We start from the raw sequence: 26898 nt of genomic DNA on the forward strand, positions 1-26898 counted from the left end.
TATGTACCTAGGTCGTCAGCTTTGGTAATAAGGTTGTTTTTTGCACAGCTAGAAAGAAATTTAACACAACTTTCTGCGGCATTCCAATAAAAAATTGCATGAAAACGCTGAAAGTAATAGGTAGGTAACTCATAAAATAAATGTAGGTAGGTATCTATGGGGCAAAAAAAAAAAATCTATCCTAAAACCGCCTGATAATCTCGTCATCAATTTTACTACCTACCATATGGGAGACATAACTCATCATCACCTGAAGCTCTCATGTTATTCATGACACATTTTCTAAAATTAATCTCATATAAGAAAAGTTGAAATTTGATACAAAAATCCCCCCCCACCCTCGGGTCTCTTCTCCTATTACATGGAGGAAAAGTTTCTAATGGGCTAATAAAATAAAATATTGCCCATGTGTAGGTACTCTAGATGTCTGAAGTCTGCACAAACGGTAACGGTCTAATTTATTGCTCATAAAAACATAGTAGGTATAACCTATAGGCGTAGCATACTTCTAAAGAAGTTATCGTGCTAGGAAATTGCTGTCGTTTCACCATACTTGAGAGAGAGAAAAAAATCAGAAAGCTGTAAAAAATAATCTCAAACCATAAAAAAAAGGAGAAAACAATATCCTCCTACTTGAAAAAAAGGGACTGGTCCTTCCTGCTGCCTGTGAGCAAATATTGCAATCCAGCAAAACACTCAAGTTAAGCAGGGGTTCTAACAGAAAGCGACTAATTAAAATGAGACGATCATTAAAAAAATGTCTTCATCACAAATAGGAAAGAAAATAAGGACTCCAATTAATGAAAACGGAACTTTCGAGACGAAAAATAATTATATTCCAAGTAGAAAAAAAGTCGTCGTTTCTTCGAAAAAATTCTCGAGAATAAAACTGAGAGAGCTTGTAAGTAGTTCTCCAAAATCCTGGTAAAATCAATAAGGACTTACATTTCACAGCAAGAATGATGGGCTGACTGGCTCCTCGGCCCTCAGTATTGATCGCCATACATGAATATTCCCCTGCTGACTGACGGGATACTTTCTGAAGCACCAGGCTAATGTTACTTAGGATAATACCGCCCGTCACGTTGTGATGGATCTCCTTGTCCTAAGGGCGAGAAGAAACAAATGGAATATTAGTAAGGAAACAACAAGTGGACTATCTAAAATTTAAAAGATAGATGGTAATATGGGTATTTTTGGCAAAAAGAAAATACGAACAGATTCAATAACTTCATTGACAAGCACGAGAATCTGCCATTGCTGTAAGCTTTTCTTGGTACCTTTGCAAAACAGTCAAATTTGAATCAGGAAAAGTGAGACTTGTTTTTCAAGCACGAATATTTACCGAAGTATCTTTACCAGGTACCTATGGAACACTGTTTCCAAAGGAAAAGCAATCTTTGGAAGGAAAAACATATCTACCCAGCATGTTTAGGTAGGTATATATTATGTAGGTACCTATTTTATATGTAGATGAGTATAATATACAATTTCCCACAAGTTCCGTATACAACAATCCCACAATTTAGTTTTATTTAGTAAATTAATAAATGTCCCAAACTCACATTATGAAACCACAGCAACCGATGAGCCCTAGGGTTGGCGCTCACTTGACACTCGAAATAGACATCGTCCCCCTCCTTGATATCGGTTGGATTTAAACTGGATCCGAAATGAATTACCACACGAGGTACAACTGAAATCATGAAAATCACGGATGATAAATCGAGAATTAGAATTAATATTAAGGTGTGTCCACACATCTACCGTCTATCGATCATCGATCGATATGAATCGACGTTACGTCCATCGATGTCGACTGACTCGATAACATAAATTTATCTCGTCGATTGACGGCCGGTCGACTATGTTTGGACACACTTTAAGAATAGAAATATTACTTTTTCCATGCCTTTGCTAGTGTATTCATTTGATTGAGGGTTCGAGGGGTAACCATTTCAACAGCTAAGGTCCTATCGGACTAGATGACATCTCCTTCCCGGCTTTAATTTACACCAGTTCCTGCCTTGTTTTCTTGATGTAAAGGAATAATATTTTATCTTAAATTACCTAGGTACCTCTGTTCGTGATGAAAATTCTGCAATTTTCGAACATTTTAAATCGGCTACGGCTATTGAAAAACTTTAGATTTAGGAGCAGTATCATTGCTTAAGATCTAGTTCAAATGGGACGCTTTTCGCTAGGTGGTCTTCTACTTACAGTGAACATTTAGGATCCAAGTATCCTCCATACTGCTGTTAGCAATCAGAGTGTTCTCAGCTCGACAGGTCAGCTTACTATTGTCATCATCAGCACTGGGTTTGAACGGAACGTAGCTCACGGTGACATTGGAGTCACTTGAACTGGTGCTCTGCAAGCAGAAGAAAAGAATCGGCAGTGGTTAGTTTTATTTATTGTCGACATTCCACCTATACGAGACACAAGTAAAGACCATGTTCGGCAGTGGTTAGTTTTCCATATTTATTGTCGACACTCCACCTATACGAGACACAAGTAAAGACCATGTTTCTCGGAACGGCTGGCTTTCTCATATCCTGTCTTCCTTCTCTCTTCGATTTCGGGAGAATAAGACCTTAGCAGTTACACCTCCCTCTAAGGCGGTCTCTTCCTGATCCCTTATGTGCCGCGTCCATTTTAGTTTAGGACTATTGCACTACAACCTCCCTCTATCAAACCTCTTATTATAAGAATCAGTCCTAATCAAGTAACGACAACCATCAGAAAATAATATTACCTATTTATATACGAGTATTTAATTTCTCTTTTATCGTCTTTATTACAAAACTAAAGCTGTCTCCATAGATAATCGACGGGCGTCGATCGCTGTCGACTGAAACCGTACACTGCCTCGAAAACATAGATTTAACATTTAACTCGTCGATCGACGCGACGGCCGTCGACTTTGTGTGGACCGACAGAGCTCAATTACCCAATCATTCATTGGATTTCTCAGCATTCCTCTCTTTCTCTGCGCGAACAATTTTCGATTTAGCTCTATAATGATGTGTTACGATCTTCAAACCAATGCGATCCACGATGAAGTTCAGATTGGACCGTATTGATCTTTAACCGCAAATTTTCTTTGAAAGTGGCCCTCACTGGTCAACCCTGTATATTTAATAGATAGAGATATTCATAATATTTTCATTGGAAACGCTTCCCGTTGCGTCGTTTGTTTATTCTTGTTGGAATAAGTATTTGTATATCTCCTTCTTCCCTCGCAAAGAGTCATGGCGAGGAGAAAGGAGCATCTATTCTATTTATTTGAATAATTTGTCGGATGTCACGGAGATAACGCGGTGTGTAGAGAAAATGGGAGAGGAGAGAAAAAGGGATGTGTATGGAAAATGGCGGGGAAATAGGATAAGAGGAGAAATGGGAAAAGAAGGTGAATAAAGAAATTGCACAGAAATAGGTGAGAGGAGAAGTGGGAAAGGAGAGAATAGGTACGAACTGGGAGGAAAAGAAAAAGGGGAACTGAGGAGGAGAAAGTGTGTAGAGAAAATGGCGGGTAATAAGGATAAGAGGAGAAGTGGGAAAAGAGAGAATAGGTAAGAAGTGGAAGAAAAGAACGAGAACTGAGGAGGAGGAGGAAGAGAAGGACGAGGTGAATAGAGAAATTGTAAAGAAATAGGTGAAGAGGAGAAGTGTCCAAAAAGAGAGAATAGGTAAGAACTGGAAGAAACAAGCTGGGTCCGTCCCTCCGGGAATTTTTCAGCCCGTAGTTTATTCGATCGTGATTAGAGAAAATCAGTACCTATGTACCTACCTAATTTGTTTAATATTCAGTTTATTATCATTCTTGATTTGATTTTTTGATTTTACTTTCACGTAATGATTTAAAATCAAGACTAGAGCCCGTTCTCCCTTATTCCCAATATAAGGTTCAAGTCACCCATCCATTTATCGGCCTTGCTCGGCGTAGCTTAACATATCTGACGCTAAAACCGGTCTTAAATGATCGACTGAAATGTTATCTAAAACTTTCTCGCTTTGAGTTAGGGCACTTTTCCGCGAACGACATGCATAAACCATAGTTAAAGCGCCTAATGGAGGAAAAAAGGGCGCTTTTCGCTAGGTGATCTTCTACTTACAGTGAACATTTAGGATCCAAGTATCCTCCATACTGCTGTTAGCAATCAGAGTGTTCTCAGCTCGACAGGTCAGCTTACTATTGTCATCATCAGCACTGGGTTTGAACGGAACGTAGCTCACGGTGACATTGGAGTCACTTGAACTGGTGCTCTGCAAGCAGAAGAAAAGAATCGGCAGTGGTTAGTTTTATTTATTGTCGACATTCCACCTATACGAGACACAAGTAAAGACCATGTTTCTCGGAACAACTGGCTTTCTCATATCCTGTCTTCCTTCTCTCTTTGATTTCGGGAAAATAAGACCTTAGCAGTTACACCTCCCCCTAAGGCGGTCTCTTCCTGATCCCTTATGTGCCGCGTCCATTTTAGTTTAGGACTATTGCACTACAACCTCCCTCTATCAAACCTCTTTAAAAAAAGACCATGTTTCTTTCAAGAGTTTCCCTAGCTACCATCAAAGTTGATTATCTCAGGATCTGATAACATTCATACAGGCTACAAAAAGTGGTGGGCAGTGACTAAATGTCAATTTGTTCAAACATACTGTAATGCAGTAGATATTTTAAAATAATAACTTAATTTGGAAAATTACATAACAATTCCTACATTTTCCATGGTCGAAATAACCCACATTTTAAAATGCAATGCCATAGAATGTAGGTTAGAAGAATTCTAATCACAGTCTGATGAAAACTAAGCCCGGAAGCTTCCTCTTTGTTTATTTTTGGTAAAACAGGAAAACCATGTCGAAAATTTCGATTGATATCCTCCATCGGATGAAATGATGCATTGGAAGACCCTCCAACCACTAAAATACCAGGAACAACATTCCCATTCCCTACACTGGAGAAGAGAAGGTGAATAGAGCAATTGCAAAGTAATAGGTGAAGAGGAAAAAAAAACAAGCAAAACTGAGGAGGAGAATAGAGAAGAAAGAAGAAAAGGATTTAGCAGGGAGATGAAGAAAGAGCGCTAGAGACGAAGATTAGGACCAAGAAGAATAAAGGAAAGGAGGGATGATAAGAAGAGAGGAGGAGAAGAAGAATGAGAAGGAGAAGAAGAAGAAGGGAGCGAATGGAGGGAAAAGAAAGTAAAATGGAAGAAGAGAAGAAAGACAGCGATGTTCTTCTTTGGATGTCTCGACGGAAGAAAACATGCTAGAGGTGTCCTTATGATTTAGAATTTAGAACAAAACTTGGAATAGAAAATAGAATGCTTGTGGGAGAAACATTAATGGAGGAAACTTTATTCTAGTTAATTGGGATTTGGAAAACTATTGGGAACTATGGAAATCAAGCGTTTCAACTTGTAAATAGTTTCTAGTCACATAGGATTTGGGTAAGATCACGCAGACTAGAAGAAAAGTTACAGAAATTACAAGAATAGAGTACGTGTACCAGTTATCGCCCCTCAGTGAGTCCACCCCTATAAGTATGTACTGCACAAACATTTTCAAGATCCAAGGGCTCAAAAAGAAAAGTTTAAAAGAATCCTATCTTTTGATAACCTTAGATCTTTTGATTGTGCAGTTCAGACTCATGGGGTTGGACAGTTTGGACACACTGAGGGACCAATCTACATAGCTAATCAGTTTTTAGATGGGCCCATAACTGGTACACCTTCCCTAATACAGAATTTTATTGGCAGTTGCCTAAGTTAAACTTACAGTTTTGACGGGATGTTTCACAAGGAGTTTGCTGTTCTTGTACCAAGTTATGGTAGGTCCCGGTCTTGAACGGTTCAGACTCATGGGGTTGGACAGTTTGGACACACTGAGGGACCAATCTGCATAGCTAATCAGTTTTTAGATGGGCCCATAACTGGTACACCTTCCCTAATACAGAATTTTATTAGCAGTCGCCTAAGTTAAACTTACAGTTTTGACGGGATGTTTCACAAGGAGTTTGCTGTTCTTGTACCAAGTTATGGTAGGTCCCGGTCTTGAACCCTTGACCCTGCATTCTATCCTGTAGGTCTTCTCTGCTGACAGGTAAGGTCTCTCATCCTTGGTGATGATGTCCACTGAGAGAGGTTTCACTGAAACAGAGAAAATGACAAGGATTATTAAGTATTATTTAGGAATTTTTTGAGAAGGCAAGAGTAATCACAAGATCATTCAACTAGAGAAGATGGAAGGAAAATAGGCTCTGAAGGAAGAATGAGATTTTCATCCACTAGCCTTACTTAAATCAAATGAGCATAAATTTCGAAGGGGGAACTGACACGTGGAAATTTTCGCCCCAAGTCACCATTCTAAAGGCGGTATGATGGGATTTTACGACATAGACCTAGATAAGAGGCAAGGAGGCATCAGGGAGAGAGGTCAAAAAGGATAGAAATCTAAAGACAACGTATACCTTTTTATGCAATAAAGTTTAATATTGTGTAAAAAGTATCCTAACCAAGTGACCAATAACCATTTAGGAGCGTTTTGTGCTTTTCATTCCCTACATCCTATTTTCGTCTGTGAACTCATATCCCACACCTACAGTTTTCTGTCTGGCTCTTTAGCTTTCCATTCCATGTATCATTTTTCCCCCCTCATTATCATTTGTATGACTTTGTAATTTGTTATATTCTTAACTTATATTACAATAAAAACATTTTATTTATTTATTTATTCATATTCCCTACAGTGGTGTATTTTGTGGGATTATAGGTACTCCTAAATATGTAATAATCTTATTACCTACATGCTTATGCAGTTACGGATACCAACTGCCCACACATACGAGTATTTTCTAGTAAAAATATTTAGGCATACGTACTTGTTTGAAGCTGTGCTTTTCCAGCCAACTGCACACCCTGAGCTTCATTATCTCTCCTACAAATTTTCCTTTTTACACCATTTCGCCCTGAGAAAATATAGAGAGCGTCAAATAAAGTAACAAGCAGGGTCCGTCCCTCCGGGAATTTTTTAGCCCGTAGTGATTAGAGAAAATCAGTACCTATGTATGTACCTACCTAATTTGTCCGTCAAATAAAGTACAATATTATAAATTGCTATCTTTATTGGCACCGTGCAGTCACCTCTCTTGTCTCAGCTTCCTATGTTTAGGGTGGCCAAGTTTCCGAATGAAATGGCAAAAATTGTCGAATTTAGAATACATATTTGGACTTGGATGGCCGAAAATTATTCTGGTTTAATGGACAAGAGGAAAAATGGGAAACTGTACGTAATAAATAGTCTAAATACTCACATACAATGTCTCTTTTCTTATCTTACTAATACTTATGGGTTTCCATGGAAAAGTTGGATGATTTCACAATATTTTCATATTAATATCGGCAATCTTAGGTTGAATGTTCTATTACCCTTAAATTCAATGTTATCAAATTGTTATTAGAAAAAAGTTACCGGAAACGAGATATTCTCAAAAAACCCCTTTTTTTGGCCGCCATTTTGAAAAAAAGCAACAACGCTTGAGTTTCATGTGAGACATGAATCCTACCGTAAGAGCGATTCTGGTGAAATTGATTCTGTACGCAAAAGGTTAATATTTATGGGCATTAGAGTGAACTTTTGAGTTGTATGGCCGCCATACACGCCATACATACACGCTACGCCACTGGCACCTATAAGGGATGTTCATTAGTCCGACCTACCTGTCTGCCTACGTACTGTTCTATTATTGACTCATATATGACTTTCATGAGAGCCTAATACGGATAATTCCCCGTCCATCTACTACATATAAAACCTACTACCCCGTTCCTGCTACCTATAACTACGTTACTCTGGGTTTAGGGTCTTCATGATTTTTGCACCACTTTTTCACACCATAAGTATTTAGCCCGATATTTAGGCCATTTAGGGTCTTCTTTTAGGCACCACTTTCTCACACCATGAACACCATAAGTATTTAGCCCGATTTATTTGCCCCATTTTATTTAGTCAAGTAGGTAATTTAACCCCTTCTCCCCCCCCCCCCCCATTCTAGGCTATAAGGTACCTATAGAAGGCTGCAAAAGCTCTTAGCAGGGCCGGATTAGCCCCCCGCGGGACCCGGGGCAGTTTCAAAGGCGCGGGGCCCCCAGTTTGGGCTGATCGAACCTAAAATTTTCAGCGCCGCAGGCGAAATTTTTCAAAAAGTAGGTAGATATGTGCCTCCCCCAGTGTTTGGGGATTCTTGGGCCCACCTTAGGTAGGTACTAAAAATCCTGGATACGGCCCTGCATAAGTAGGTACTATTATAAAGGCATAATACAAATACCTATTACCTATATGTAGTATGTACCCACTTAACTTTATACGTTACAGCTTAAGACTAGCGGTTCTCAAATGGTGTGTTTTAGGGTGACGCTCTTCTTCTCCTCATCGAGTTATGTCTTGCACATTGCATACTCAACCTATTGTAAGGCATTCATACTAGTGGGTGGCCCAACGTCACAATTTTGGCCAAAAGCTGCATTTATTCAGGAAAGCACCAAATTTGGTATGGACCTTCATTGGGACTTCTTCTAGGAAATATAGGATCTTGGCTTGCTATCCAACCTGATTTCATTATGACCCTTCCATTGTCCTTCTTCAAGTCACAAAACATCTAATCAGGTCGCAGTGACCTAGCGCGTTTATTATAGCCGATGGCCCTGCTTATACCAATACCAATTGTCCTTCTTTGAAAATCTGAATATGTTCAGTGGAATTACAAAAATTAACATCTATGTAGTAACTAGCTTCCATTTTCTTAGTAATGCAGCATTGAACTTCTTAATTAAACCTGCCGTAGGTTCTGTGCCGAAGAACTTGTGTAACCTAACTAAATTCCATTAGTTTCCTACAGGAGATTCTGTAGTTGCAGAAGTTCAACTTATTCCCTTATTCACGTCTCATTTCCCTTTTGACATCCTTCGTTATTCTGCGTTCGATATTCCCCTGTTTCGCCCCTACAAGGACAAGGCGCCTGCAGATTTGAGCAGAATTTATTACCACTATTACAACCCTGTGTTAACCTCGCCGTCAGCATATTGTATTCCAAGTACCAAGGAAAACTATTACTGGAGCTGTCTTGCGTCGTTCCATAGAATTCATTTGATCACGTACCTTTGTCTTGGGACATTGAGTGCTGTATTGGAGGTTGGGAGACCCAGACTGTTTGAGATTACTAGATTTTATAGTTTCTGAAGGGTCATGCAGACTGTAGGTGTAACTAGATAGGTACGAGAATATCTCTTTTACGGAAAATTAGCTACTACATACAATATTTTTCAGGAAACAAAGTCAAAAGTGACGTCTTAATTATAAGTTGTAAGTTTCCCTAAAGTTTGGAACGTAGGTATTTATTACATAAGGTAGATATACAGTTTTTGAAGAAAATAGCAGGCGGAGTGAGTATTACAGTTTTTGGAATGACCGGCAGGGTAGGTAGTAGATATTGGAGTTTTCTGGAGCTTCTGGTATTGGTATACGAAGGGCCATCGGCTATTAAGCCCCATGTAACTGCGACCAGAGAGCTGTTCAAGTTGCAAACTTCTGGAAGTTCATAATTTAAAGGTGGTTCCGGAAATGGAAAGCAAGTAACTGCGACCTGATTGGATCTTTTCCGGTGCTTGTATTGGAGTTTTCCGGAGCTTCTGGTATTGTTCTAAGAAGGGCCATCGGCTATTAAGCCCTATGTAACTGCGACCAGAGAGCTGTTCAAGCTGCAAACTTCTGGAAGTTCATAATTTAAAGGTGGTTCCGGAAATGGAAAGCAAGTAACTGCGACCTGATTGGATCTTTTCCGGTGCTTACGGATAGGTACTGCAGTTTTTGAACGACAGTTTTCGGGGGACCCCTTTGGGGAACTATCACAATTCCAAAAGAAGATGGAAAGAATGGGGGTCTTCGTTTTCAGTTTTTGTTCCGCAAACAATGTGAGCAAATAGAAGTAATACTCGCTGCGCTATTTCTTCTAGAGCTCTAGTTTATACAGTGTGTTCAGAGAAAATATAACGCTAGACCTGGAACAGACCTGGAAGTTTCACGTTGGATTTCATATTTAAAGTAACATTGAATAGTAATTGTTGGCGTCGTCAACGGCGTTGACTTCGGATTGCGAGGTTGGTGGTTCATAACAATAAATTAGTACTCTACTACATATTATAAGAAATGTCTCTTTTGAATTGGTCGTCTTTATCCAGGGGACTAATGAGTTTTTCCGTATCCCCAAATTTCATGTCAAAAAAACCTTTTCATTAGATGTGTTCTAAACCTTTTGAGATTAAAATCACCATATTCGGACCCCTTCCTTTTGAATTGCAAAATAATATTTCAGTTCTTCGAAATGTGCATAAAACCTAACACTTTGGTCGTCTTTATCCAGGGGACTAATGAGTTTTTCGGTATCCCCAAATTTCATGTCAAAAAAACATTTTCATTAGATCGTGTTCTAAAGGTGTTTTACCAACTAGACTTACCTACTTTCATGCACATTCTTTATCAAACTTTGGTACTTATCTTTAGTAAGAAAAACTGCGATGGCCTTCAGGTACATTAAGGCCGAATCGACGTTGGCAGGGCTGTTATCGAGGGCTGGTGGTGAGGGGAGGGAGGAACGTATTTGTAGGTGTGTGTGGCAATTAAATATATGGTCCACGGTTAGGGTATCACCGCACCCGCAGGTGGGTCTATTTGATCTGATAGTATTAGCCTATAATTTGGAGCATCCACCACCCCCTCCCCATCTAGTGACCCAGGGGATTGCCTAGTGAACCCTTCAGGGTAGGGGGCGAAAAAGTATACTAAGCCGCAGTCGAAAAAGTATATTAAGCCCAATAAGCCACTGTTCGAATTCTTACTCTCTCCCCCCCTCCCCTGAAATCCAGGATACCGGGCCTGAATTTCAAGGAGGATGCAAGGGAAACCCAGAGGTTTCTGTCTGCTCTGGAATTGATAATGCTATCCCATTCGTCCATACCATACTCTGTGGTACTCTTCATTAATAGAGTTTGTAACAAGGATTCAAAACTCCTGTGGGACTTCATAATGAAGTCGAAATAAAAAGTTTTTTCTTTTTTTTAACTCTCTCTCCTCTCCGCCCCCCTCTCTCTTCCTTTCGGAAAATAAATTTTAAACTCTTGCTGATGAAAATTTTCAAATTCGACTTCGACAAACCTCACCTCCACTATACCGAAACTCAGGGAGAAGCTTCAGCTTTCTTCTCCAAATCGAATTTATCTTTGAAGTCTAACTTGTTTACTTTTTGATTATGAAAGAGTTGTTTGCTATTTGTGTAAGGTGGGTATATATAGGTCGTCAGCTTTGGTAATAAGGTTGTTTTTTGCACAGCTAGAAAGAAATTTAACACAACTTCCTGTGGCATTCCAATAAAAAATTGTTCCAGCAAAGTAGATCATCCAGTTCCAGGGAATCCCCCCCCACTCTGAGTGTTTTTTTTTGTTTTTTTTTTTTTTTTTTTTTTTTTTTTTTTTACCTACCTTATTGCCCAATGTATACCCTGTGGCCTATGACCTATACCTACCTATATGCCCAATGTATACCCTATGGCCTATACCTACCTTTATGCCCAATGTATACCCTATGGCCTATAGCTACCTTTATGCCTAATGTATACCCTATGGCCTATACCTACCTTTATGCCAATGTATACCCTGTGGCCTATACCTACCTTTATGCCCAATGTATACCCTAAGGCCTATACCTACCTTTATGCCCAATGTATACCCTAAGGCCTATACCTACCTTTATGCCCAATGTATACCCTAAGGCCTATACCTACCTTTATGCCCAATGTATACCCTAAGGCCTATACCTACCTTTATGCCCAATGTATACCCTAAGGCCTATACCTACCTTTATGCCCAATGTATACCCTAAGGCCTATACCTACCTTTATGCCCAATGTATACCCTAAGGCCTATACCTACCTTTATGCCCAATGTATACCCTATGGCCTATACCTACCTTTATGCCCAATGTATACCCTAAGGCCTATACCTACCTTTATGCCCAATGTATACCCTAAGGCCTATACCTACCTTTATGCCTCTGGGAGAGAGAAAAAAATCAGAAAGCTGTAAAAAATAATCTAAAAACCATAAAAAAAGGAGAAAACAATATCATCCTACTTGAAAAAAAGGGACTGGTCCTTCCTGCTGCCTGTGAGCAAATATTGCAATCCAGCAAAACACTCAAGTTAAGCAGGGGTTCTATTTGCTTATCAAGTCCGGTACTAAAATTTTTAAATTTTATGCACTTTTAATTTAATATTCGCCTGGATAGAGATAGAGAGAAGGTTAAAGGGAAATTGTAACTTTGTAGCTCAGGGTACATTGTTACAAGGAATGTTATGGGAGTAATACAAGGCATGAAGGATAAAGGAGCATTTTGTAGTGTATTATTAAAACTCACATGAACGAACAATCATAAATAAATACATAAATAGGCGAAAAATATCTACTATTTGTAAGGACATACAAAAAAAGTTGCCAAGCGCCACCTTGTAGATTTTGTGACCACATTTAGCAGGCTTCGATCCACATACACTGGTCTGGTAGGTAAGTAGACCGAATGGGTTTGAATCCCACCAAAGATTAAATAATAATAATAATAATAAAAATCTCGGGAGTTCCCCTCAGCCAACTAACCCAACTTGATCAGAAATGGGATACACACAAAATTGACCGGGATCCATGGCTTAACAACTGAGAAAATTAATATGAAGAGAGTACAAAACTTTGAAAGGGTACAAACCGTGGAGATGTTAAACAGAACGTGATACTCGTACGTACGTACCCAACACTAATAACTGGGCAAGGCGGGGGTTGATGTGGAAAACGAAAGAGAAGAGGGTTATTCTGAAGCAATATAAGGATACAAACATAATTTGCCTACAGCTCAAGTCCTTTCTAATAAGCTTTCTGTATAAACCACAGTATCATGGGCAAAACAAAAATTGGTTCATACTCGTACGTTATTTCGGAACATCATTAACATGCTAGCAAAGGGGTTTCAAAAACAATTTGTGTTCAGATGCCCAAAATATACATAGAGGAGTATTAATTATTCAACGTTCTGATATAATAGGTAGTGTTAGTCTGATATGTGAATCTCGGAAGGGTTCGGGAGTGAGGGATTAGAATGGGGAATACCGTCCATCAAAAAACTGATGAAAGGTAATGTTGCAGTAGTTGTTTGGAACAATCATGTACTGGACGTACTCGTATTTCCAAAAATTCCTGTCACGGAAGTGAGGTTTAAACAACAACTGTCAAATTACACATTAACCAGCACCTGAGAACGATGCCTAGCTGATGAGTTCCAATAAGAACGAAACGCGTCCTAGGCTGCTCGAAGGTGCTGGCTGAATTGGTGACCCTTAATGGAAATCTACACAATAATCAGCACCTGAGAATGATGCCTAGCTGATGAGTTCCAATAAGAACGAAACGCGTCCTAGGCTGCTCGAAGGTGCTGGCTGAATTGGTGACCCTTAATGGAAATATCTTTGGGAAATATCACTCCCTGTGTCTCTACTCTCTTCCCTACAAACGATATCCTAAACCTACTTCCAGACGATCGAAATTTCCCCTTCCTTACTGGGAATACGTCTCCTAAATAATTGCAGGTCGGAAATATCACTCCCTGTGTCTTATCCCTACAAACGATATCCTAAACCTACTTCCAGACGATCGAAATTTCCCCTTCCTTACTGGGAATACGTCTCCTAAATAATTGCAGGTATCTTCCTTACTAGGAATTAATACTTCTCCTAAACGTCCCTGCAGACATCGTCAATATGTCCGTATTCATTTACACCTGATAGAGAGCTTTGTGACAAATAAGGACGGTAAGGGACGACAAAATGTTGGAAAACAAATATAAAAAAAATCTTGTGTTAACACCACACGACTTTCTATTACATTTGCGGAGTTTGATTTAAAAAAAAAAAAGTGAAAAATTTTCTCGCCTCCCGGGCCGCCTATGGCGCTTGTACAGACATGAGCTTTTTTGAAATCAGGGGACCCTAAAACGGATATTTCCAGTCACTTCCCGATTTTGAAAATTTGAACCGATTGCAATACTTGCTCATTACTTGTATACTCGTAACTCCGTTATACATTAGTAATCTTCTTCTTTTTCTTCGCCTTTTCCCATGTTCAGATGGAGTCGACGTTTGTCGTTTCAATCAGCAACCAGTAATAGAAAGTAAAAAAGCGTTTTGACGGAGCAGTCGAGCGTGCCTAACAATTGAGAAGGGTACTTGTCCATGTCCCATTCAATTTATCAACAACAAAAAGCTTCTTCTCCTTCCGTTTCCTCTTTTTTTTTTTCGAGTTACCTTTAAGTGGGTACAAAAAAGAGGGACAGGAAGACACGAGATAATTGGACATACATAAGCCTGGAATCCTGGCTGCCGGGAGTTGGCGTCGGAAACACCATCCAGTGCAGGATTTAGGAGGTGATGGGAGTGATGGTGTGGTTAAGTTATCTGTTTCTGACGACAAAATTTCTGGTGACACTGCGGCCGGTGTCATGATTGTAGTGCGATCGAATCAAACTTGATTGTGTGATAAGCTGATAACTAGGGATCGGATTTTACATTTGCATGTTTTTTGGTGCATTAAATGCGATCTCTAGTGATAACGGATAACGAACTGCCTCCGCTTCTTTGGTATGAATCACGTACCAAAGAAATACATATAGAGATTCATCCTTTCTGATCAAATTCTGTCTAATTATTATATGTACCTAGATATGTGGATTATATGAAATTGATACACATTGTATTTCTGTCCCCAATTCACCCCCCTTGAAAAAGGATTTTTTTTTTTTTTTTCACCAAAACATGTTGAAAACACAAACCTTTCCATTTTGTTTATTGTGTTATTATTCACGTTTTTTTTTTTTTTTTTTTTTTTATAAAAAAATTTTTATTATGTCACCTTCCATGTGTGCCGTGAAATCAGACGCTCCAAATGTCGGACACATGACGACACTGAATCACTTGACATTTGACACTTCGGACATCGGGGTGACGGGGGACCTTTAATTCGTCTCTCTTCCTCTTTCCCGAATAATATGGAAAGCAAGGTTGTTTTATTAAAATGTAACGTTGTTCTGCAGGGAAGAACACCAAGAAGCTCAAATTCTCGAATTATTCCATTCCAGATCTCCCAAGAAAGTCAAGATACATAATACAATGTTCTCTTGTATTACACAGAGTGTTAACAACGTGGAGAGTAGATAAGACCAAAGGAATCACACACTGTGAAATTGTAGCAAGTTGTTCAAGTAACACTCTGTATACATTTCTAACAAGAACCTCTTGTACTTTGGGTGTGAGAACTTTGGAGACGTTTCGTATTCCGAGAAAACAAGATAATTAAGTTGAACAGAAATTGAACTTTGATTAAAAGAGTAAAGAGAGTTCAACATTATAGGTAGGTACAGACTTACAGAGTGGGTTGGGAGAGGGGCTTTTTGAAGTCAAAAGGGGAAAAATATAAATTTTTGAAAATAAATATCAATGATGGGGGGGGGGGGGGGGGGGGATCAAAGATAACACCTAACTTTGAGTTCATTATTATTATTAACATTAATATTCTGTACTATCTATAGCCAGGAAGAAAATCTTTAAAATATACCTTCTGCGCATGCTCAGTAAGCGTGGGTACTTGGATAGGTAATGGAAAGCGCTCAACTAATCATTTGCTCACAAGGTATACATAAGGAACCCTTTTCCCCGATTCCAAATGCCCACAATAATGATAGAAAACATTTTCCCCTCGTTTATAGATTTATAGTATAGTGACCTACATAACACTTGAGCATTAGTTCAATATTAGTTCCAATTCTATTCCTACTGTAGTAATGGTCATGAGAATAATGCTTACAGTACTATTCGCACTTCCTAACCGTCCGTTCTCTCTCCCAACATTTCCAATTTCTCGCATCATTGGGTAGGATAACAAAAGACACTTGAACTTCCTCCTTTTCCATTCCCTTCTTCGTTCCCTATTTCCTCCTCCACTCCTTCCCTTTCTCCTTCCTTGTTCTCTCCTACCTCTTCATTCCCCCTCTCCCTAGCTCAGACATATTATTCACCTCGGCTTTTCACATTTTCTAATTTACTGACTTAGAAGTTGTTGTGTTCCTATTTCTACCTACGGGTGGAATACTTCTCAATATTTGGGGCTGGGGATTTCTCAAGTGCCTCTTAGATACTGAACGGAAATCTTTCGACTATATATTCTCAAGTATGGCGTTTTATTTGGAGGAATGAGCATTCTATTTACTCAATGCCAATTGTATGCTTTGCGGATTGTAGGTAAGTGTGGTCTAAAGGAAAGGAATGGTTCCATGTTAGCATTTTATAATTACAGCAACCTACACTCTACCAAAAGGAACGGACCATTATGGAAAGTTATTCTCTCTCGAAGCCTGAAGTCATCCTTTCTATCAAAGCAGGACTCAATGTTCAGGCTTTCACATGACCGAGAGAACATTTCAGAGATATTTCTCCGACAGCCAGATCAAACATTGGGCCCAAGTAAGCGCAACTGATCTATTATTGAAAAAAGATTTAAGAATTAAAATTGAAATTAAAAAGACAATTAAGATTCGACTATCGACAGTTAAAATTTGGTGAGCTTTCAAGAATACTCAGATTCTCATCATCAGACCAAAAATGCGCGAGAGAGGTGTTTACTCTGCGAGCGCTGGAGAATGACTCAACTTAACAACGTATGAGCAATTGATCAAGTTTGGTGCACTCAGACTTACGTATCTTGAAATCTCAGAGAAACAGCCATTTGACATTATTCCTGATGACCCTAGAAGTTGGAAAGGTTTCCCCTTATATGCCAAATTAACAGAGAAAACAGTGCAAAGTGGTTTCCTATAGTATAAGACGATTTTCTCGACGAGGACACCCCCCTCGACCTCTCTGGCGGAAAAACTAAGTGAAACAGTCACCAAGGGATTTTCGTCTGGAAAAAGTTTTGAATTATCACCCCCACCGCTCGAGTGCCTCATTCTCAGTTTTGTGTCAACATTGGGGTTTCCAAATGTGTCCTCCAAGACAGGCGAAACTTGGGTTTTTTCCCGTTCGACATTACACTATTTAGAGTGTAAATAAATTTTACACTATTTACCTATATAAATTTGATACACTCTGTTGGTTTGAAAAGTGTTTGACTGAGAGATTTAGCTGATTTTCTGCTAATAAATACCTACTGCTGTATTGAGTTTGATATCAATTGGATACCTCATATATACGTAGGTAGGAATATTTATATGGAATATGGAAGGAGGAAAATGTGGAAATATAGCTATCGTATAGGATAAAAGGAAATTTAATTGTGTTAATCATACCTAAATTCTTGTTACAAATATCGTTCCCCGATTGATATGACTTGATTTGGACTCGATCTAGTAACTTCCATATCCAAAGTCCACCATTTCACCACTGAGATGGTTTGTTGTAGGTACAATGACACATACACTGAACAAAAATCTTTCCGTTTCGTGTCAACAGTCTGCCGTTGATCCAAATTTAAATTTTATACCAAAAACTCCAGACAGAGTCTTGTTTTATGCTCTTCTTTAAACCTTATTCCTACATCTAGTATAGGTACCAACTATTTTTTTACAAAAAAACTATAAAAATGCAAAATGCATGTGAGAAAACTTTAGTTTTTTCCCTCTTTTTTATGCAATAAAAAATTGCTTTCCATAGAGAAAAAAGTCCACCATAGGTACGACTCGTCAGCTGAAGCTATTTATTTTGAAATATAACGGAGAATTATGTAGATTTTATGTTCAGGTTTTTTCACACGGGCGTATTTTTCTTTTCTCCCGGTTTTAAAAATGGTGGATGTGCCAACAGAACGCTGCATTATACTGCAGGAATAAGGCGAGGCGTAAAAACTTTCATCCTACTAAGATGAAAGTTGTTAGGTAGTCCTAAATTAATGTACACCCAATTCAAATCCTGGCAGTCATGAAGATATATTTTTTCGAATCCGAATTTTAGACAGATAAATAAGTCTATCAGATTTTAAGAAAGGTACGTGGTACATTTATGTTTTCAAGGAAGGTACCTTTAGGTAAATATCAGATTTTAAGGTAGGCAACCTATCTGTATTTTAATACTCGTATAAGGCGAGTAATTTTCCACCCCTAATACTCTCCGGAGCCTTTGCAAGGAAAACACGGGTTCCCTGTTTGCCTTTGTGCGGTGGGTTTGAGACAAGCATAAATATAGATGACTCCAGGCTACAAGTGACTCTAATATTCTGGATTACATTAGCTCATTACCATAAAACCCTCCTCGCTCTCTCATATATGAAAAGACACTACTTGCTTTATAATGCAGAGCTAATCACTTTATCCATGTCCTTGTTTGTACAGGCTGAGAGTCGAGAGATTGCTGTGTTCACAATCATAAGAGAGGTGAGTTTATTTATTATTCACGAAGAAGACCTATACAGTAACACTCAGCTTTTGTAGAGTAACAGTCATCCTTTACGTACGTTAGAATAAGTAACAATCAGCCTTTACGTTAAACCTATACAGTAACAGTCAGCCTTTGTGTTGTTAACCCTATATTAGATACCTACATCCGTCTTATCAGGCTAGGATTTCTATGGGGCCTAATATACACAGAACAGGTCTGTGTCCCAAAGACCAGTTTTACATTGTTGGACTTCTTGACATTAAATTTGGCAAAATCTTGATAGAGTCATGTCAAAAAAATATTCATAGGTAATAATAATTATGCAAGGTTTTTCGTTTGTAATACCTTTCTTATATCAGAACTTTTGCGAAATAGCGAATGCAAAAGGGGGTTATGTACCTATAATATAAGTTAGAAACTTTCTCGCTAATACAAATACTGTCGACGTCTATCCTGGATCCAATGGATTCCTCTGCTCTTTCCAAAGCTTTATAAAATGCATTATCCTGTACTCGTGTACAACCATGATGAATAATAGCTGCCTGAAAGTCAAACGGAGTTCTCAAAAAAAAAGTTTAAATACGTTTGGCGAACATCCAACTTGCCATTTTTTCTAGGACAATAATATAATAGCAATTTTGGGAGTGTAAAAAAACAACAACTTGAATTTGTACCTAGATAGTATGTAGAGAAATTAGAAATATGTAGTTTTATTTATGTTTGTTGAGGTACCTCCGTGCAGATATATGGCAATTTAAAATGTGATAGTATGTAGAGAAATTAGAAATATGTAGTTTTATTTATGTTTGTTGAGGTACCTCCGTGCAGATATATGGCAATTTAAAATGTAGGTTAGTGGGGAAAAAATCTGGTGTGAACATCACACGACTTTCTATTACATTTGCGGAATACGTATTTGAAAAAAAAAATAATAAAATAAAAAAAAATGAAAATTTAAGTCCCGAGCCTGAGCCGCCTACGGCGGCCAATTTTCGACCAAAAATTTCCTATCTTAAAATACTCCCCGTGTAATGAGGGATCATCTTTTGATAGATTTGATGCAGCGTGGGAATTTTTTATCTCCTGAAGTCGCTGAAAATTCATTAATTTTTGTCCCCCTTACAATCTTTCTCTGAAAAGGGGTCCTGATTTCATGAAAATGAAATTGACTTTTGATTTGGAGTATCATAACTTAAAACAAAGGCTCTTGAGTTGCCCTGGGAATTCTAAAACTCCAGAAAGTAAAATCGAAAAATCAAATCAAGAATAATAATAAACTGAATATTAAGCAATGTAGGTAGGTACATAGGTACTAATTTTCTTTAATCACGATCGAATAAACTATAGGCTAAAAAATTCCCGGAGGGACGGACCCAGCTTGTTATTACTATTGTAATAATAAAGGGAGGACGGACTAAAAATATTATAAATTGCTATCTTTATTGGCACTGTGCAGTCACCTCTCTTGTCTCAGCTTCCTATGTTTAGGGTGGCCAAGTTTCCGAATGAAATGGCAAAGAGTGTCGAATTTGGAATATGTAGGTACATATTTGTACTTGGATGGCCGAAAATTGTTCTGGTTCAATGGACAAGAGAAATACAATAGTCCGTCCCTTATACCTTTTTTATTACTATTGTAATAATAAAGGAAGGACGGACTAAAAATGGGAAACTATAGCTAAATAAATAGTATAAAATAAAAAATACTCAAACAATGTTTCTTATTTTACTTATGGTCTTCAAGAAAAAGTTGGATGATTCCACATAGGTAGTTCTCCATAATATTATGTATCGGTAAAATTAGTTTACTCGTAAGTTGAATATTGTGCCCTTAAATTTAATGTTCTCATAAAAATGGCCACGTTTCAAAAACTTTTGAAGGAGCCGCCATGAAAAAAATCATAAACTTTGCTGTTTTAAAAATAACTCTTCCATCCTGTATACCTAGATCTGAACTTTTTTCCATCGTAATACGTAAAGTAAATATGACACTGGTGGTATTAGTTTATTACAGCGACATTGTATTTACTTATTGTATTTAATAGTAGTGTGATATATGACGCTTTAAAAACACCATTGTGTCTGTGCAAGATGAACGATAAAAAATTTCCTTTGTAAATTGTTTTATGTAACCTTGGGATCCTTGGCTACAGTGCCGAAGTTTACCGGGTTCGAATACCGGAGAGGGAAATAAAGCTACGAATATTTGGGTTGTAGCGGGCAGAATCGGTTAAAAAGGAGCTAGGGCTGGAATAAAACGGCATTGGATTTTTCTAGAAGCTGCAGTTTTTTGGATCATAGTAGGTACCTAGATGTTTTTATGCATCATAGTATGTATTTCTTTACCAGTCTTTAAAGTATTAATCTAATTCTTATTGCTAAGTAAGTATGTAAGTACAGAGAAACCCTTCGCCCTTCAAATTGGTTGGTTGTCGTAGTTTAAAAATAAGCCACAGAAGTGCGATTGTTCCTTTCTTTTTTTCGCTTCGGCCAAAAAACTTTTCTGTGAAGGTTGTTTTGACACCAAAGCTCTTGATGAACTTTGTAAGTTGTAAAGGAATTGTAAATAGCATGCTCTCGTGCAAACACTCCAGTGCTAAAGGAAACCTGTCATATTCCAGTAATCGGGTTAAAAAATGTACTTTTCTTTCTCCTTTTTTTAGAAAACACATTTTCTTTAGAACAAACTTTCGAAAAGAATATTTCCAAGAAGGTAGATTCTATTTTTCAAAGAGGGAAAAAAACTTTGGACTAATTATTTTTTCAAAGTAAGTGCTAACTTTGTTTTTGAAGTCATCAGTCAAAATTTCAAAACCTTTTAACAAAAGCAAAGGAAGACAAGGCGTGAAAAGATGAAGGTTACAGTTAGAGACGATACCAGCAGATTTTCTGAGAATACTCATTTTTATTTCTAATGAATTTTTGTGCAAATTATTTATACACGTGTGGATGAGTAGTTTTCTTGACTTCTATGACTGTCCGGAGTGTCCGGGATTCAAGAGGAAAACTCTAATAGAATGAATTAAAATAAAAGTGAAATAATTATTGAGAATAATGGAGGAGTTGTAATTGGGAAAATATTTTTTAATGAAAGGTCGATTCCTACGTAAAAAGTTGTGAAAAATCCAAATCTGAGGTCAAAACTCCGAAAAAATAACTTTTAGGGTCGAAAATTCAATTTTTAATTGCCGTTCTAATGAAAAAGTTCAAAGAGTTGTGCCGTCAGATTTCACGTCAAAATGCGCAGAAACGCTTGCGCACAAACAAACGAAGCGGGAGTCATGAATTATGACGTCATCGCCTACGGGGTCTCCTCGACCTAGGTTGGTATTCCGGTTGTATTTATTAAATGTTGGGATATGGAGGCATTGTTTTGTTTTCAATTTCAGTTCCAGCATTCATATATAAACACCAGGGAGTAAAGTCTATGTCCTCGGTTTTATATTTTTCTAGCAATAAATCTTCTATATTAGCTTCTTATTCTTCTAACCTTTCCCACTATGGTAGACCTGACAGGTACACCGGATCAGATATAGCTATAAGGTCTACCTGATATTGAGTGGCTAGAACAGTCACTCGTTATGCTCAAATGTATGTAGCTTAACTCCAGGCTCCAGGGATCTAATGACGGATCCTACAAAACCATACTGTGGCTATATGCAGCTCGAGTTTTGACATAACATTTGTGCCCAAAGCGGTAACTCCGCTCTCAAACTTGTGTTCCCTTTATGCGAAATATATTGTGTTGAGTTGCATTATTTTTTCGCTGCACAAAAGAATAATAAATAAATGAATGAATGAAAAATATGGCAAGCTCTTTGATTTTACTATCCCCCAAGTTATTGCAAATTGCATCCCCAAGTTTAAAATTTGAAAAAACCAAAGTGTTTGCATTTTTATCCGCCAATCTGTAAAAGGGTGGTGGGTCAATGTTGTTTCAATTCCAAAGAACGTGGAAAAAGAGGAAAACTGGTGATGAAGGTTCCTATGAAATTTCAAAGGCTTAACCGTTCAAGAATTATTATGGAACAAACAGACATACTTCAATAACCAAGTATAAGTACAAGCTTAGTAAATGATGGAAAGTCGTCTAGTCAGAACTCACTTCGTTATTTCAACAAGTCACTCAGTATAGATCTAAAATCTCTTGAATAAATAAAAGAAGAGAGAAATAAAATAAGGAAACGAGAAAAAGCTCACTTTAGCAAAATTTTCGAAGAAATACACTCGCAAGAACGAAAAAATAACAAAAAAAAACACTGATTTTACTTCAACTTTCAGTTCAAAATTTCGCATGTTCTCAGTTTTTTTATATCCCCCAATGACTAGAAACTTTCACTGATTTTACTTCAACTTTCAGTTCAAAATTTCGCATGTTCTCAGTTTTTTTATATCCCCCAATGACTAGAAACTTTACACTGATTTTACTTCAACTTTCAGTTCAAAATTTCGCATGTTCTCAGTTTTTTTATATCCCCCAATGACTAGAAACTTTAATTAATTCACTTTTAAGAGAGGAAATCTTGAAACATATTTTATTTTTGCAAAAAGTCTACAAAAGTTTTAATTTGTATAAGTTTCTGTAGGGCTGTAAAGTTGTAGAACTTGAGGAAAAGTTCTCGAGAAGTGGAACATAAATGTTGAAGGTAATATGAATGACATGTTTATAATTTATTATGCATACAAGGTAGGTACACATTGGTGAAAGTATGCATACTAGAAAGTATGGGTTGTGATTTTCAAAGCACTTTTCTCTCGTCATGATTTAGCTCATCTAGGCACTTGGTAGTAAGTATATGTATGTAGTTGGTAATCATGGTGTGTCCATGGACTTCGGTGACTCGACGATGATCATCGGTAATGCGGTAATTCCAATGACTGTGGGAAGCATCGAGTCGTGGTTGGTACTTGACAGCATTATGATAGGTTTCAAAGTTGTTGAAATAATGCTCCAAAATGAAGAAACCAATATGTTTGTATTGTATCACAACCCGTTATGTTAGGTTCTATATTTAGAAATCTACATCATCCCTCATCGCCTTTTCTTAAGACCAAGAAAAATCTTGATAGATAGTTGTCTAATTATTACAACTTGCATCTTTTGATAGATTTGATGCAGCGTGGGAATTTTTGTAGTTGGTACTTGACAGCATTATGATAGGTTTCAAAGTTGTTGAAATAATGCTCCAAAATGAAGAAACCAATATGTTTGTATTGTATCACAACCCGTTATGTTAGGTTCTATATTTAGAAATCTACATCATCCCTCATCGCCTTTTCTTAAGACCAAGAAAAATCTTGATAGATAGTTGTCTAATTATTACAACTTGCATTTTTGATAGATTTTCATTGGCACAAAGTTCGTTTTGAATTGCAGCGTGGGAATTTTTTATCTCCTGTAGTCGCTTAAGAAAATTCATTAATTTTTGTATCCCTTACAATCTTTCTCTGAAAAGGGGTCCTGGTTTCATGAAAATGAAATTGACTTTTGATTTGGAGTATCATAACTTAAAACAAAGGCTCTTGAGTTGCCCTGGGAATTCTAAAACTCCCCAACTCTCCAAGTGAACAATGCGGCAGAACTATGGTAACTGGGGGGGGGGGGATTTTACCCCAGGAACAGAACAAGGAATCGGTTGGTTAAGGGTAAGGTATGAAGGGAAAGACGCGAGAGAAAAGTGGGATTAAGGTAGTTCTACCTGGAATGTTTTCCAGATGAATCTCTAAAATAAGTAGGTACCAGTTTGATGTGTGGGTACCTAAACAGAGATACCTAAACAGAGAAAAATATAAGCGAGTACATACATTCAAAACATACCCTACTTGTAGGAAGAACATTACAAACATGCTAAACAAATTAAGTACGTCCGTAGGGCAGTAGAAATGGGAAAACTTTCTATCCAATCCTTCGGAGTACAATTTCCACCGTACACCCGTATACACACAGAATAACAGATGGAATTTTTCAAAGAACATCTCGCCCATTAGTTTCATGTTAATCCAGATTAGTGCAAATTAACGTTCGTTATACATTTTTTTCTACCCAGGTTGTCGTATCTCTTGTATACATCTTAGGTAATTAAACCAGAAATACAGGGAAAATCCTTTCTCCTTTGGGGACGAATGGAAAAGGAGATATTTCTGTATTTGCATAAAAGTCCACTTTAGATTTTAGACCTCATCCTTCTTTCTCATCCTTGTGTTTTCTCCTGTTCCTAAAATTCTTCCTCGTCGTCATCTTCGTTTTTTTTTTTTCTTTTTTTTTTTTTTTTTTTTTTTTTTTTTTTTGACATAAATGCGTGGGATCTTACCTAAGTATTTCCTTCTGCTCAGTTAAACTAATTTCTTTCTTTATCTGCATATCTGCACCTATTTCTCGAAACTCTTTGTATCTATATCAATATTACCTACATGCTTGTTAATGTCCAATAAAATATTACATTTACAATTACAAGGTACTTACAGTTAACATCCAGCGTGATTTGTCGGATGGACGCTGTAATGAGATTCGTATTGGAGGCATTACAGGCCAGACGACTGTGCAGATGATGTCTGGCTACTGGATCAATGGTGATGACATTCTTCACCATATTGTCGTACACTTCGGTGCGGCCTTCTATCAGCTGGCTTTCGAGAAACCACACCACTTTTGGCTGGGGACGTCCTGAAAAATTTCAAGAAAATGTAGGGTATAAGTCACATTTTTTGTGAATGATCTATTTTGCAACCTAATACTAATAATCTAATAAAGGAACGAGATATTTCACTATACACATGTTGGATAGCTCTGATTTACCCATAAGTACATAAGTTTACTTACAAGTAAATATCCTATACAGTAACAGTCAGCCTTTATGTTGTTAGACCTATAGATACCGTCTTATCAGGCTAGGATTTATATGAGGCCTAATATACACAGAACAGGTCTGTGTCCCAGAGACCAGTTTTACATTGTTGGACTTCTTGACATTAAATTTGGCAAAATCTTGATAGAGTCATGTCAAAAAAATATTCATAGGTAATAAATAAACATTCTAACATAACTTACAGTCAAATACCCAACATACAAGACTACACAACAGTTGAAGAAAACACAAGCACAACTATGTATATGCACAAAATTTTCCCCATAAAAGAAAGCACTTTTATATATGCATGACAATATTACAGGTAGAATATTATCGTGTCTCTAAGTCTGTTTAATAAAAGTTATTCCCGTTCAACTAAGTGGGTATTACTACTGTATTATCTACTATTACTACTTTAGAAAACAAAAAGAAGTTAACTTGGAAAAAGAAGTTTAGCTTGATAAAACTTTAGGTTAACATAAAGGATTAAGCTTCAACTTTGTTTCATTCTTGCTTCCGTGGGACAATGCACTTAGTCGAAACTTGAGTCAAAGGTAAGAGAATGTATCAAAGGAGAATTTGTTTTCAGAACTAAACAGCCATTTCTAGTGGTCTACCACCCACTGAAGTAGGAATTGAACTTTGAATTTTAGAATTGAATTGGTAAATGTGAACTTTCATTGCGGGCAGGTAGGTGTTTAACAAATTTACGTGGTAAGCGAAGGAATGAAAAGGAAAAGTACGGCAAAAGTTCCATTGTATACGTAGCATAAATAATTATGACCGTGTCTCCTTTACCCTGAGGAGGTATGTTGGCATTAAGATACGATATCACGGATCCCAGCTGTGAAGCTATGAATAGCTGGGTTGATCCTTGGGCAAGATCCGAATCTTGGGAAGCTTAATATCCGTCAAATGTCGATTTCTCAGAGGAAGAATCCTCTCATGCTTTCAAAGAAATCGTTACTTCTTATATTCATGAAACGACCTCCCTATGAATATGGGCGTGGTTCGATCCCAGCCGAGGCATAAAACGTTATCCTTCCACCTTCAACCGGATACGGCCCTGGACCAGATTCTCACTTGATTTATTTTAAAGCTTTACATTTTTTTAATAAAGTTTCTGCCATTATTTTCCCGGAGTCTAAAAGTTTGAATATTTTTCAAAGCAACCAGTCTGCTTTCTTTCTCTCCTGAATAATAATACAATATTATTTGCTCTCTCTCTCTCTCTCTCTCTCTCTCTCTCTCTCTCTCTCTTGCATAGTATAATGGCAGAGACAAGTTTTGCCAGCCTTGTGTTCTGCAGAGAGCTCTCTCTCTCTCTCTCTCTCTCTCTCTCTCTCTTGCATAGTATAATGGCAGAGACAAGTTTTGCCAGCCTTGTGTTCTGCAGAGAGTCTGCGAATATTACACTTTATCGTCCTAGGGAATAGGGACTTGTGAGCGAAGCCCTTTTAAATGGAATTCTTCTAGGAATATACGTAGGTATAATGTGTACCGAGAGAATCATGACTTTTAAAAGGCCTTGAG

The 26898-nt window shown here is 37.7% G+C and overlaps 1 protein-coding gene across 1 annotated transcript in view; it reads right to left on the reverse strand.

The window, feature by feature from the left end:
* Nucleotides 1–25200, reverse strand: part of LOC103509762 (B-cell receptor CD22-like) — a 60068-nt gene extending 34868 nt beyond the window's left edge. The window contains exons 1-7 of the mRNA XM_026824031.1: nucleotides 24981–25200; nucleotides 5992–6152; nucleotides 4116–4266; nucleotides 3092–3129; nucleotides 2221–2371; nucleotides 1566–1696; nucleotides 946–1105 (exon numbers count right to left, since the gene is read on the reverse strand). Of these exons, the coding sequence (XP_026679832.1) occupies nucleotides 946–1105; nucleotides 1566–1696; nucleotides 2221–2371; nucleotides 3092–3129; nucleotides 4116–4266; nucleotides 5992–6152; nucleotides 24981–25107 (919 nt within the window). The 5' untranslated portion in view covers nucleotides 25108–25200. The remainder of the gene's footprint in view (nucleotides 1–945; nucleotides 1106–1565; nucleotides 1697–2220; nucleotides 2372–3091; nucleotides 3130–4115; nucleotides 4267–5991; nucleotides 6153–24980) is intronic.
* Nucleotides 25201–26898: the final 1698 nt, after the last annotated feature.

The sequence above is a fragment of the Diaphorina citri genome, unplaced genomic scaffold (assembly GCF_000475195.1).
Source record: "Diaphorina citri unplaced genomic scaffold, Diaci psyllid genome assembly version 1.1 scaffold527, whole genome shotgun sequence".
NCBI classification, from domain to species: Eukaryota; Metazoa; Arthropoda; class Insecta; order Hemiptera; family Psyllidae; genus Diaphorina; species Diaphorina citri.